This window comes from Hemiscyllium ocellatum, chromosome 6 (assembly GCF_020745735.1).
Source record: "Hemiscyllium ocellatum isolate sHemOce1 chromosome 6, sHemOce1.pat.X.cur, whole genome shotgun sequence".
NCBI classification, from domain to species: domain Eukaryota; kingdom Metazoa; phylum Chordata; class Chondrichthyes; order Orectolobiformes; family Hemiscylliidae; genus Hemiscyllium; species Hemiscyllium ocellatum.
Window position 1 is genome coordinate 109,534,807 of NC_083406.1, and position 13,405 is coordinate 109,548,211.

Sequence of the window (13,405 nt, forward strand, 5' to 3'; positions counted from 1 at the left end):
CTGCTTTAAGGAATATAAATTTCCAAACATCCGTAACTTTCTTTGGAGAGGAAAAATTTCTCCAAGTGTTAACTGGGGAATGCTTAATCCAAAACTGCCCTGACCTTAGTACCAGGAGGTGAAACATTCTCTCAACCCTTAACCCGTCAAGCCCTCCTCAGAATCTTACACAGTAGGAGCTTGCTTTAAGCTTCCCTATTTAAATAAATTTTGCCTCAAATTTTTCTTCAAAAACACCCTCTCGCCTCATTTTGGGCACAATTTCCCATTTGATCATCGGTTATGTATGCCCTCGTCATGAGTTACATTAATGTGCCACTCACATCGCTGTGCCTCAAGTTATTGCGTCAATGAGGCCCTGATTTGTACTGGTAGAGTTGGCAGCATTATACCTGAATGACATGTACTTTACAGTAAGAATACAACAAAAATTCAGTGAAGCGCTTTTACCTGTTACCATGATTCGGCACCATTTTAAATAATTTTTAAAAAATTAGTTCGGAGAGAGTCCAACAGTCCTAAGTCAGCTGGTCACCAACAATGCCTGCACCACTACCTCTACTTCATCACCAACAACACAGGACCCAACCAACGAAGTCACATATTTGGTGCCACTGCCTGTCCAGATCAATGTTGGAGTCGCATCTCTTGTTGTTGGCCCATCTCAATGTCACAGTGGTGCTCTACAGCCATCAACACCGGATCTAACCCTCACGTTGCCCCTTTTGTTGCTATGTCTACTTTGCTGATATCACCTTCATGGATGCAGTAGCTACTGACTCAGATGCCAGGTCATGTGCTCACCCTGGAAAAGTAAAGGCTTACTCAGGGTGCGCAATGGATTCACTTCTCCATGCTTAGCCCACTTGAGGTCCACTTGAATAACGTGCTCAAGTATACCTTTAGACCAAGAGGGATTTGAAATCACACCTATCTGGCCCAGAGATAGAAACATTACCATTGCACCATAAGGACCTTCCACAACATTGAGAGATATTAACCTCTGTTGTACAGCGCCGGCTTTTGGGGATAACGCATGATTGAAGGGCTGTACCCTGCAGTCAAATATCATAGCATTTTCTGAACAGTTGTTAAGTTATTGAAATAAACTTTGTTTTTAAATCTCGCTGCTGTTTGTACCTGAGCTAGTAAAGGGATTGCTGTGTTGGTCTATGGTAACATACTCTACAGTACTTTACTTGTAATAGGTACAATAGCTGAGAAATGTAATTTATACCTGTACTTTCTTTAGAGTACTTACTTAGCTGCAAGTTCTTTCAAGCAAGGAACCTGTTGAAATCCACATTTATCCTGTGTGGTTGCAGGGTTCCAAAGCAGCCTATGAGGCGATCCTCCTCCAGGCGTCTTTACAGCTTTGCCCATTTAATACTGACAGTGTCTTAAGTGCCAACACAGGAGGATAGATAAATTTTCATTCTGAAACCCAAGACAAATTGTTTGTTGTTGCGTTGGAACATAAGAACACCTCATTCTGCCACTGCCAAACCATAACCACCCAAGGCCTGGAGGAGGAACGCCTCATACCGCCTTCGGACCCTGCAACCACATGGGATAAATGAGGATTTCAATAGCTTCCTCATTTCCCGTCCTCCCACATTATCCCAGTCCCAAGCCTCCAACTTGGCATTGCCCTCTGGATGTGTCCATCACAGCCTCCTCTGACCTATCACCTTCGCCCTCACTTTCATCCACCTACTGCTTTCCCTGTTACCGCACCCCCCAACCCCCATACAGTTACCAGGCCAAACAGCAGTTGTTATTTGGATACAAATTTAATAGTTTTTGGTATCTGATGGTTTTTGACAACATAGCACCAGTGAAGAGGAAGGACTGTAGGAAAAGAGGTAACCAGCTATGATTAAGGAAATAAGGGAGGCTATCAAATTTAAAGTTAAGGCATACAAAGTGGCAAAGACCAGTGGGAAACTAAAAGACCCGGGAAAACTTTATAGCCTTTTTGGCTTTCTGTTGACCTTCAAAAGAAAAAGTACAAATCAATCAGAATAAACTAGCTCAGAATATTAAAACTGATAGCAAAAGTTTCTATAAATATATAAAATTAAAAATACGAAGGTAAACATTAGTCCTTTAGAGGATAAGGGGGATTTAATAACAGGAAATGAGGAAATAGCCAAGGCATTGAACAGGTATTCTGTGTTGGTCTTCACAGTGGAGCACACAAATAAGATGCCAGTAATTGATGATAAGGAGACTAAGATAGGTGAGGACCAAGAAATGATCATTTTCATGAAAGAGGTAGCACTGGGCAAGCTAATGGAGCTAAGAGTAGATAAGTCCCCTGGCCCTGATGGAATGCTCCCAGCTAAAAGAGATGACGAGAGAAATAGCAAGTGCGTTTTGGTAACTTTCCAAAGTTTGCTGGACCCTGGGATAGTTCTAGCAGATTGAAAAAAAAATCAGCAAATATGATACCACTGTTTTAAAAAAAGTAGTTAGACAAAAGATGGGAAATTGTAGGCCAGTTGGCTTAACTTCTGTAGTGGGGAAAATATGTAATGCACATGTAGATAGAAATTGTCTCATTGGGCAGATGCAGCATGGGTGCTTGACAGGCAAATCATGCTTAACTAATTTACTGGAATTCTATGAAGATATTGAGCTCAGTGGACAACAGGAACCCAGTAGATGTGGTGTATTTGGATTTCCAAAAGGCATTTGACAAGGTGCCGCACAAAAGGCTGCAGCATAAGATAAAGGTGCATGACATTATGAGCAATGTATTAGCTAACCAACTCTCTATCCATTCCAACAGGTAGCAAAGAGGGGATAAATGAGTGCTTTTCTGATTGACCATCAGTGACTAGTAGTGCACCTCAGAGACCATAATTCCTTCTAATTTACATAGATGATTTGGAGTTGGGGACCACATGTAGCATATCAACATTTGTGGATGATATGAAAGTGAATGGTAGAGCAAAGTGTGCAGAGGACTCAGTTTGCAGAGGAGTACAGATAGTTTGAGTGGGCAAAGGTCTGGCAGATGGGGTACAATGTTGATGAATGTGAAGTCATCCATTTTGGTAGGAATAACAGTAAAAATGACAACTATTTGAACAGTTAAAAAAAAATTGCAGCATGCAACTGTGCAGAGACACCTTGGTAACCCAGTGCATGAATCACAAGATTGGCTTGCAGATGCAACGGGTAATTAAGACGACAAGTGGAATTTTGTCCTTCATTGCTAGAGGGATTGAGTTTAAAAACAGGGAGGTCATGTTGCAGCTGTATAGGTGCTGGTGAGGCTATAATGGCTGTCCTGATCAGATCTTTTCTCATTATGCAAGTTCATGAAATGCTTCAACATAGTCCTTTGGTCCTGAAAGGTATCCAGGCTGCTTCAGAGTACTCTAGAAGGAAAAAGGTAGCTCAAGTTTGAAAACCTGTTTCAGATTGTATCTATGTACTAACAACACAAATGAATAGTTTGCTGCTGACAAGCCAAAAAGATGTTCTGCTACCACACAAAAGGATAATATGTATGCGAATTTCAGCCATAATGAAGCCAGGTATGAAGGCTGGACACCCTAAAATCTGGAAGATTAGATTAAATAACATATCCCTATGGTTGTTAGCAACAATAAAAAACCTCATCATACACAGCCATACCATACTTGCAAAACTTGAAATGTGACGTCTAACATTAAAATGTGATTCTGCAACTGGCTGACAATAGCTACAAAATCCTGAATGTACACACATTGCACCTGCTTTACTTCAACAATAGGCAACATTCATTGGTTAATTTCCCAGACTAATGTCCTGACCCAAGTCAGAGTCAGAGTCAATCTGTCTGGTTTGAAAGTTGAACAAAGCCTGGCTGTTAGTCTATCACTGATAATATGCATCCTTCACAGCAATATTGCAACCAGAGTCGACTTGCCAACCACTGAGCATTTTCCTCTCACACAGTATGTACAGGTTACAAAGCGAAGTAGAGTAGAATCTTTGACAACAATGCAGCCCTCTCCTATGATCTCAATGTGTTCTTTGCTAATTTACCACAGAAAGCAGTGCAATGATGTCACCTGCTCCATTAGCCTCAGGTGCATCCACCTGGTTCATTAATGCCCCTCGGGGAAGTAAACCTGTTGTCCTTGCCTGCAAAGCTCTACACATGACTCTAGGCCCATAGCAACGTGGCTGACTCCTAAATGGTCTCCAGGCAAATAAGGATGCATCAGCAACACTCACTGCCCATGGAGTGATTAAAAAAAACTGTTTAATGTATGAAGATGTCCAGATCCTTTTGTACCGCAGTACTTCGTAGTATCCCATTATAAACTGCTTTCTTAGTCTTTCTGCCAGTGGATAACCTCATTTATTCTACATTTAACCTGCTCAAACCATGACCCGTTGCATACTTCACACAAACGTTTCATCCCAGTACCTTTGCATCAAAGTTTTCCTACAATGCAGTTTGCCCAATCATCCAAGTCATTAATGTAAAATTCAAATAGTTGAAACCCCAAAGCATCAAGCTCCTAGGATTGATGATCACTAATAATCTATCCTGGTCCACACAGAACAAGCCCTTCGGCCCACGATGTTGTGCCGAACATTTGTCCTAGCTTAGGCACCAATCCAATTGCTGCTTAAAAGGTCACCAATGATTCTGACTCTGCCACTCCCCCAGGCAGCGCATTCCATGCCCCCACCACTCTCTGGGTAAAGAACCTACCACTGACATCCCCCCTATACCTTCCACCCTTCACCTTAAATTTATGTCCCCGTGTAACACTCTGTTGTACCCGGGGAAAAAGTCTCTGACTGTCTACTCTATCTATTCCCCTGATCATCTTATAAACCTCTATCAAGTCACCCCTCATCCTTCGTCGTTCCAATGAGAAAAGGCCTAGCACTCTCAACCTATCCTCGTACGACCTATTCTCCATTCCAGGCAACATCCTGGTAAATCTCCTCTGCACCCTCTCCAAAGCTTCCACATCTTTCCTAAAATGAGGCGACCAGAACTGCACACAGTACTCCAAATGTGGCCTTACCAAGGTCCTATACAGCTGCAACATCACCTCACGACTCTTGAATTCAATCCCTCTGCTAATGAACGCTAATACACCATAGGCCTTCTTACAAGATCTATCCACCTGAGTGGCAACTTTCAAAGAGCTATGAACATAGACCCTAAGATCCCTCTGCTCCTCCACCTTACTAAGAACCCTAACGTTAACTCTGTATCCCGCATTCTTATTTGTCCTTCCAAAATGGACAACCTCACACTTGACAGGGTTGTCATCTGCCACTCCTCAGCCCAGCTCTACATCATATCTAAGTCCCTTTGCTGCCGACAACAGCCCTCCTCATTATCCACAACTCCACCAATCTTCGTATCGTCTGCAAATTTACTGACCCACCCTTCGACTCCCACTTCGAAGTCATTAATAAACATTACAAACAGCAGAGAACCCAGAACTGATCCCTGCGGAACTCCACTTGTAACTGGGCTCCAGGCTGAATATTTATCATCTACCACCACTCTCTGACTTCGACCAGTTAGCCAGTTCTCTATCCAACTGACCAAATTTCCCACTATCCCATGCCTCCTGACTTTCTGCATAAGCCAACCATGGGGAGCCTTATCAAATGTCTTACTAAAATCCATGTACACTACATCCACTGCTCTACCCTCATCCACATGCTTGGTCACCTCCTTAAAGAATTCAATAAGTCTTATAAGGCAAGACCTAACCCTCACAAATCTGTGCTGGCTGTCCCTAATCAAGCAGTATCTTTCCAGATACTCATAAATCCCTCAGTATCCTTTCCATTACTTTGCCTACCACTGAAGAAAGACTAACTGGCCTGTAATTCCCGGGGTTATCCCTATTCCTTTTTTTGAACAGGGGCACAACATTCGCCACTCTCCAGTCCCCTGGTACCACCCCCATTGACAGTGAAGACGAAAAGATCATTGCCAACAGCTCTGCAATTTCATCTCTTGCTTCCCACATAATCCTAGGATATATCCTGTCAGGCCCAGGGGACTTGTCTATCCTCAAGTTTTTCCAAATGCCCAACACATCTTCCTTCCTAACAAGTATCTCCTCTAGCTTACCAGCCTGTTTCATACTCTCCTCTTCAACAATACGGTCCCTCTCATTTGTAAATACTAAAGAAAAGTACTCATTCAAGACCTGTCCTATTTTTTCAGACTCAATACACAGTCTCCCACTACTGTCCTTAATTGGACCTACCCTCGGTCCCGTCATTCTCATGTTTCTCACATACGCATAAAACGCCTTGGGGTTATCCTTGATCCTACCCAAAGATTTTTCATGTCTTCTCTTAGCTCTCCTAATCCCTTTCTTCAGCTCCCTCCTGGCTATCCTATATCCCTCCAATGCTCTGTCTGAACCTTGTTTCCTCAACCTTATGTAAACCTCCTTCTTCCTCCTTTACAAGACATTCAACCTCCCTCATCAACCAAGGTTCCCTCACACAACCATCTCTTTCCTGCCTGACAGGATATGGATATGGATATATAAAAAAAATAAAAATCAAGGACATGTTGTATCTCTTCCTTGAAAAAGCTCATTTCAACGACATCCTTCCCTGACAGCCTATGCTCCCAACTTATGCTCCTCAGATCCTGTCTTGCAGCATCGTATTTACCCTTCCCCCAATTGTAAAACCTACCCTGTTGCATGCACCTATCTCTCTCCATAACCAAAGTGAAAGTCACAGAATTGTGGTCACCATCACCAAAATGCTCACCCACTAACAAGCCCATCACTTGTCCCGGTTCGTTACCAAGAATCAAATCCAATATGGCCTCCCCTCTGGTCGGTCAATCTACATACTGCGTTAGAAAAGCTTCCTGGGCACACTGCACAAACACCGCCCCGTCCAATCTACTTGACCTAAAGAGCTTCCAATCAATATTTGGGAAGTTGAAATCACCCATGACAACTACCCTGTGGCTTCTGCACCTTTCCAAAATCTGTTTCCCAATCCGTTTCTCCACATCTCTGCTGCTATTGGTAGACCTATAGTAAACACCCAACAAGGTGACTGATCCTTTCCTATTTCTGATTTCAGTCCAAGGCAGATCCCTCTCGAACTGCCTTTCCAGCCGTTATACCATTTCTAATTAGCAATGCCACCCTCCCTCCTTTTTTACCACCCTCCCTAATCTTACTGAAACATCTGTATCCAGGAACCTCCAACAACCATTCCTGTCCCTCTTCTATCCACGTTTCCGTGATGGCCATAACATCGTAGTCCCAAGTACCGATCCACGCCTTATGTTCACCCACCTTATTTCTGATACTCCTTGCATTGAAGTATACACACTTGAACCCATCTCTGTGTCCACAAGTATTCCCTGTCAGTGCTACCTTCTCCACAGCCTCCCTACATTCTTGGACATCCTGAAAATCAGCTAACCTACTTGCTGGACTACAAGTCCGGATCCCATCCCCCTGCCAAATTAGTTTAACCCCCCCCCGGAAGAGTGCTAGCAAACCTACCTCCCAGGATATTGGTGCCCTTCTGGTTCAGGTGCAACCCGTCCTGCTTGTACAGGTGCCACCTTCCCCAGAATGCAGTCCAATTGCCCAAATACCTGAAGCCCTCCCTCCTACACCATCCTTGCAGCCACATGTTCAACTGCACTCTCTCCCTATTCCTTGCCTCACTGTCACGTGGCACCGGCAACAACCCAGAGATGACGACTCTGTCTGTCCTAGCTTTTAGCTTCCAGCCTAACTCCGAGCTCCTGAATGACCTCCCCACCCCTCTTCCTACCTATGTCGTTGGTGCCAGTGTGCACCACGACTTCTGGCTGCACACCCTCCCCCTCAAGGATTCTGAAGACACGGTCCAAGACCTCTCGGACCCTGGTACCCGGGAGGCAACAAACCATCCGAGAGTCTCGCCCATGTCCACAGAACTGCCTGTCTGTCCCTCTCACTATAGAGTCTCCTATAACTAGCGCTCTCCTCCTCTCCCCCTTTCCCTTCTGAGTTTCAGAGCCTCGTGCCAGAGACTCGGTCACTGCAGCTTACCCCTGCTAGGCCATTCCCCCCCCCCAGCCAACAGTATCCAAAGCGGCATACTTATTGTTGAGGGGAACGACCACAGGGGATCCCTGCACTGCCTGCTTCCTCCCCTTCCCACCTCTAACTGTTACCCAGCTACCTCTGTTCTCTGGCGTAACTATGTCCCTGGAGCTTCTATCTATCACCCTCTCAGCCTCTCGAATAATCCTCAGTTCATCCAACTCCAGCTCCAGTTCCAGTTCCCTAAAGCGGTCTGTGAGGAGCTTGAGTTGGCGCACTTCCCGCAGATGAAGTTGGCAGGAGCATCAGTGGTCATCCTGCAGGAGGAACATTCCACTGCCTGCACTGCCATAACTCTACACTTAGTCTCTAAAACAAGAACACTAAGTAGCTTACCTGTTCAGTCAACTGAGTCCTTTCTTTTTAAGGTTAGAGGAGGAGGGATGGTGGGAGACACTACACATGTAGTGTCTCGGGTTCCTTCTCCACTCAAATAACAATCGCTTACCTTCCCAACCAGCTCTGCGCTCAGACTTCACTTCCGCCCAGCTCCTGCCGCTCTCTGCTGCAATGGAACAGTCAAAAAAAGCACACAACACCTCTACTCCCTCAGGAGGCTAAGGAAATTCGTCAAGTCTGTAAAGACACTTACTAAACTTTCAAAAAAAAACAGATGCATCATAGAAAGCATTCTACGTGGATGCATCACGACTTGACCTGGCAACTACGTAAAGTTGTGAACGTAGGCAAACTACGTAAAGTTGTGAACAAAGCCCACTCCAACACAAGCCAAATCTTCCATCCACTGACTCCATCCAGATTTCTCACTGCTTCAGAAAGGTAGCCAACATAATCAAAGGCTCCTCCCAGGCCAGTTAGCATCTTCTCCAAACTCTTGTATCTTCTGCCCGACAGAAAAGTTTAAACACATACCAACAGATTCAAGAATAGTTTCTTCCTCACCGTTATTACACTTCTGAATGGACCTCAAGTTTTAAATTTAATATTGAGCTTGCTCTTTATGCACTCTCTTCAACTGTAATACTGTATTCCGTGCTCTGTTCTATTATACACTTTGTACATTATGATCTGTCTGTACTGCATGAAAAAAAGCCAAAACGTTTCACTGTACCTAGGTACATGTAACAATAATAAATCAAAAAGTTGTGGCATGCTACTAATCACACAGCTTGTTGAAATGAAAACGACTCAGTTACTCTAACTCTGCTGCCTGTTGTTAGTTCAACAATGCTCTAATCATGCTAATATAATACCCCCAACACCTCAAAACACTCATCTTTTATGCATCACAATACTCGATGCCTTTTATACCCCTTTAACCACCAAATTTATTACATCCTCAGTACTCTCAAAGTTATCAAACAATTTTCTTTCCATATCACCTTACTCTGCCTGACTATATTACAGTTAGTTTTACTACTTCATTAAATTCTACTTTCCAACATTCTCCCAATGTCAGATGTGAGGATAATTATCACAAGTTTCCTGCATTATTCCCCTCCTTTCTTGAAAGGGTGGACTACATATATTGTTTTGAATCTACTGGGACTATTCCAGAATCTAGGGAATTATGGGAATTTACGTTCAATACACCCATGATCACTACTTGCACCTTTTTTAAAAAAGATCTTAAACCAGCAGTTTCAGGGGACTCCCAAGAGCTTTTTGTCTCATTAGTTTGCCTAGTAACTTTTCACTGACGATATTGAACATTTTTATTTCCTCCCCTCACAGTTTGCCCTGATTTTTTGTTATTATTGCAATGCTTTCAATGTTTTTTTAAAGCCATAGCAGGTAGAAAATAGTTCTAAGTATATTCTTCAGCATCACTGGATCAAAATCCTGGATCCCTCTCCATAATGGCAATGTACATCTACCTATACTAGTTGAAGGCAACAGCTCACCATCAAGGTGACTACAGATGGGCAATAAATGTTGCCCCAGCAAGTGAGGCTCTCATACCATGAATAAGTTTAAAAATCTCACTTCATTTTGTTCCTTCATAGGGAAGAACATTTAATTGTCTTCCTTTTTATATATTTTTGGAGCTCTTGTAAAAGTCTGCTTTTGTACTTTTTAACTGGTTTGCTCAATTGATTTCCCCCACCCCACCTTTGCTTTTCTGTCACCCTTTTCCTGCTTTATAAAATTTCATCCAAACTTCTGATTGGTCAATCTCCTGATCATTTGTCTTTTGTTTCCATTTGATATTTCTTTACTTAGCCACAAATTTTAACCTAATTTCAGAGGCTTTATTTTCTAATGGAATACCTTTATTGAGGATATGAAATATTTCTTTGGAAAGATCTGCAACTGCTTATCCACTTGTCTTTTAGTTTAACTTTTTTAAAAGCCTACTTTCGACAACTCAGCCTTGACATCTTTGTAACTGTCTTTATAATAGCAATAGAAAATGGGTGGAATAAAAATGCTATGAGAATACTCATACTACTCACCAACATTAATAGCAATCCTGTCCACAATCTTTGATTTAACTGAGAACAGTGATAAATTATTCAGTGATCTTGAAACAAAGGGAGAAAATGTTTTCTCTCAAAAGGAGAAATATCCAATAACCACCCAAAAAGAGTCAAAATACAGAATCAATTTCAACATTTCCGTACATGACATTGCACAAACCTCAAGTTGTAAAAAACCCAGTAAAGCAAAACCGATTATCTGATAATAAAAGAACATTTGTTTGGAGCCAAAACATCAGGAAATAGCACATGCTGGGGAATGATATTTGAAAATTAATGAGAACATAAATGTTATAATTTGAAAAAGTAGACAAACAGGAGGCTGGAAGAAGCCAGGCAGCATCAGGAAGTGGAGAGGTCAACATTTCGGGTACAGTTTAACCCATCTTCAGGAATGGAGGGGGGGGGGGGGTGGGGGGGTGGTGGTGGTTGGGGTTGTGAGTGGGGGGAGTGTGGTGAGGTAGTGATAGGTGAACACAGATAGTGGGTATGTCTCTAACAATTTGATTTCCCTCTATTTGATTTTTAATACCTATACATTCAAACACACTAAAAACCAAAAACTCCACAATGGCTATTGTGAAAACTAGAAGCATGGCACACCATGTCACAAACAAGATCAATCACATTATGAGCTCCACTTTTACACTGTTGTCAAAAAGATGCAGTACTGTTGTGGCTGCATTACTGGGATAGCAATCAGAATCCAGGATTAATAATCCCAGAGTTCACACCTCACCATGGCAAATGGAGAATTTTTTAAGAAAATGAAATTGAGAGTTAAAAAGCTGACATCAGCAAGTCCCATGACGTTGTTGGATTATTGGAGAAGGAAATGAAACCTATTGTGCGTACCTTGTGACTTGGATGCAATTGCAGTCCCACATTGTGCGTGACTCTTAACTGACTCGAGTGGCCTAGCAAGCCAGTCAACTGCGTTAAGTTGCTTTAAAAAATAATCTGCCACAGTTCAGAGTGATACTTCATTATTTTATCAGGGCAATTATGGATGATTAAACACCAGCAATGACCACATCCCGAGAAATGAAAAAAATTAAGCCCCCACATGATTCGAGAAAAATATTGACCACAGGTTAGAACGGATACATTACAACATAACAAGCAACAAGTAATTTAAAGAAAAGTACATTTCCTAGAAACAATCTAAAACTTTACTCAGTAAATGGATTTCTCAGTACAATGTACAAAAGTACTAGACGTTTGGCAATTAAAAGGAGGACTGTAAACCAACTGAAGGAGTCAGCTGAGTGAACAGTGGCATTCTTCGTTGAGTTTTATTTCTCCCAACCATCTAAATATTTATACTATAATGATATAATATGCTTACTCCCTAACAAGGGTGGAATGGTGGCTCAGTTATTAGCTCTACTGCCTCACAGCACCAGGGACTCAGGTTCAATTCCAGCCTCGGGCGGCTATGTGGAGTTTGCATATTCTCCCTGTGTGCGGGGAGGTTTCCTCTGGGTCCTCCAGTTTCTTCCCATAATTCAAAGATATGCAATTTAGGTGAACTGGTCATGCTAAATTGCCCACAGTGTTCAGGGATGTGCGGGTTAGATGCACCAGTTAGGAGTAAATGTAAAGTAGTAGGGTAGGGGAATGGGTCTGGGTGGGTAACTCTTTGGAAGGTCAGAGTTGACCTGTTGGGCCTAATGGTCAGTTTCCATTCTGTAGGGATTATGTTCTATAAACCATTACTTACTAAGCTATAACTTTACCAATTTTAGCTGCATTCTTTAAATCAATATTGAAAACGGCAGGAACTTATTTGACTTTGTTCTGCTTCTATATCTTTGATAACCACTTGCAATAAAATCAAACAAAGCATCAACTATTGCGCCAATCCAACAGTCACATTTTACTAGCCTTGACTTAAATAATGGCACAGAAAGTAATTTGTACAAAATTTGCTGATGACACAAAGTTAGGCAGCATTGTAGACCATGTAAATGATAGTATAAAAATACATAGGGATGTTAATAGACTCAGCAAAATGGGCAAAACTGGCAAATGAAATTCAACATAAGCAAGTATGAGGTTATCCATTCTGGACCAAGAAAGGATAGATTGGAGTACTTTTTAAGGTAGTATGAAATATGTTGGAGAAGTCCACAACAAGGGGCCACGGTCTAAGAATCAACAGTAATCCATTCAGGGCTGAGATCAGGAAGAATTTCTTCATTCAGTTGCAAACCTGTAGAATTCTGTACCACAGGAAGCTGTTGGGGCCAGTTTGATATATTCAAGGAGGAGCTGGATATTGTCCTTGCAGTTAAAGGGATAAAGGTGTATGGGAAGAGAGCAAGAATACTGAGACTGCATGATCAGCCACGATCATACTGAATGGTGACGCAGGCTCAAAATAAAAAAAGGGTCAAATGGCCTACGCTTGCACCTATTTTCTATGTGAATATAGTGGATACTTAAAGAGGCTTGGGAGTTAAGATGTTAAGATCTTTAAAAATGTCACAAACTAGTACAGAAAATAATCAAGAAAGCTAAAGAAATACTGGCTTTTATTATGTGAAGGATTGGAATACAAGGATGCAGAAGTTATGCTGCAGATATATATAACTCTGGTTAGAGTCCACTTAACGTACCATGGGCAGATCTTGGCACTACACCTCAGGAAGGAATAAGCTGGCAAACATGACAAGCTGCTTTGGTGTCTGTCAAAGAGGTAAAACAAGACAAACATACTAAGCCTGAATGTTTTGAAAGATGCAACATACAAACAAGCAAGACACAGAATCTGTAAGCATCAAACAGGCACAGACCATGAAGAAAACAAGCTCTGCTCAAATCAAAAAGATGGCCACAACACCG

At 42.2% G+C, this 13,405-nt stretch overlaps 1 protein-coding gene across 2 annotated transcripts in view; it reads right to left on the reverse strand.

Moving 5' to 3' along the window:
• Positions 1-13,405, reverse strand: part of ppp2r3b (protein phosphatase 2, regulatory subunit B'', beta) — a 139,548-nt gene that overhangs the window by 110,661 nt on the left and 15,482 nt on the right. Inside the window, exon 1 of one of the 2 annotated variants that reach the window (XM_060826851.1) lies at positions 10,535-10,545. The exons of the other annotated variant lie outside the window; for it this stretch is intronic. Coding sequence (XP_060682834.1) covers positions 10,535-10,540 — 6 coding nt within the window. The 5' untranslated portion in view covers positions 10,541-10,545. Of the gene's footprint in view, positions 1-10,534; positions 10,546-13,405 lie in introns of those variants that run through there. 2 annotated transcript variants of the gene reach the window in all.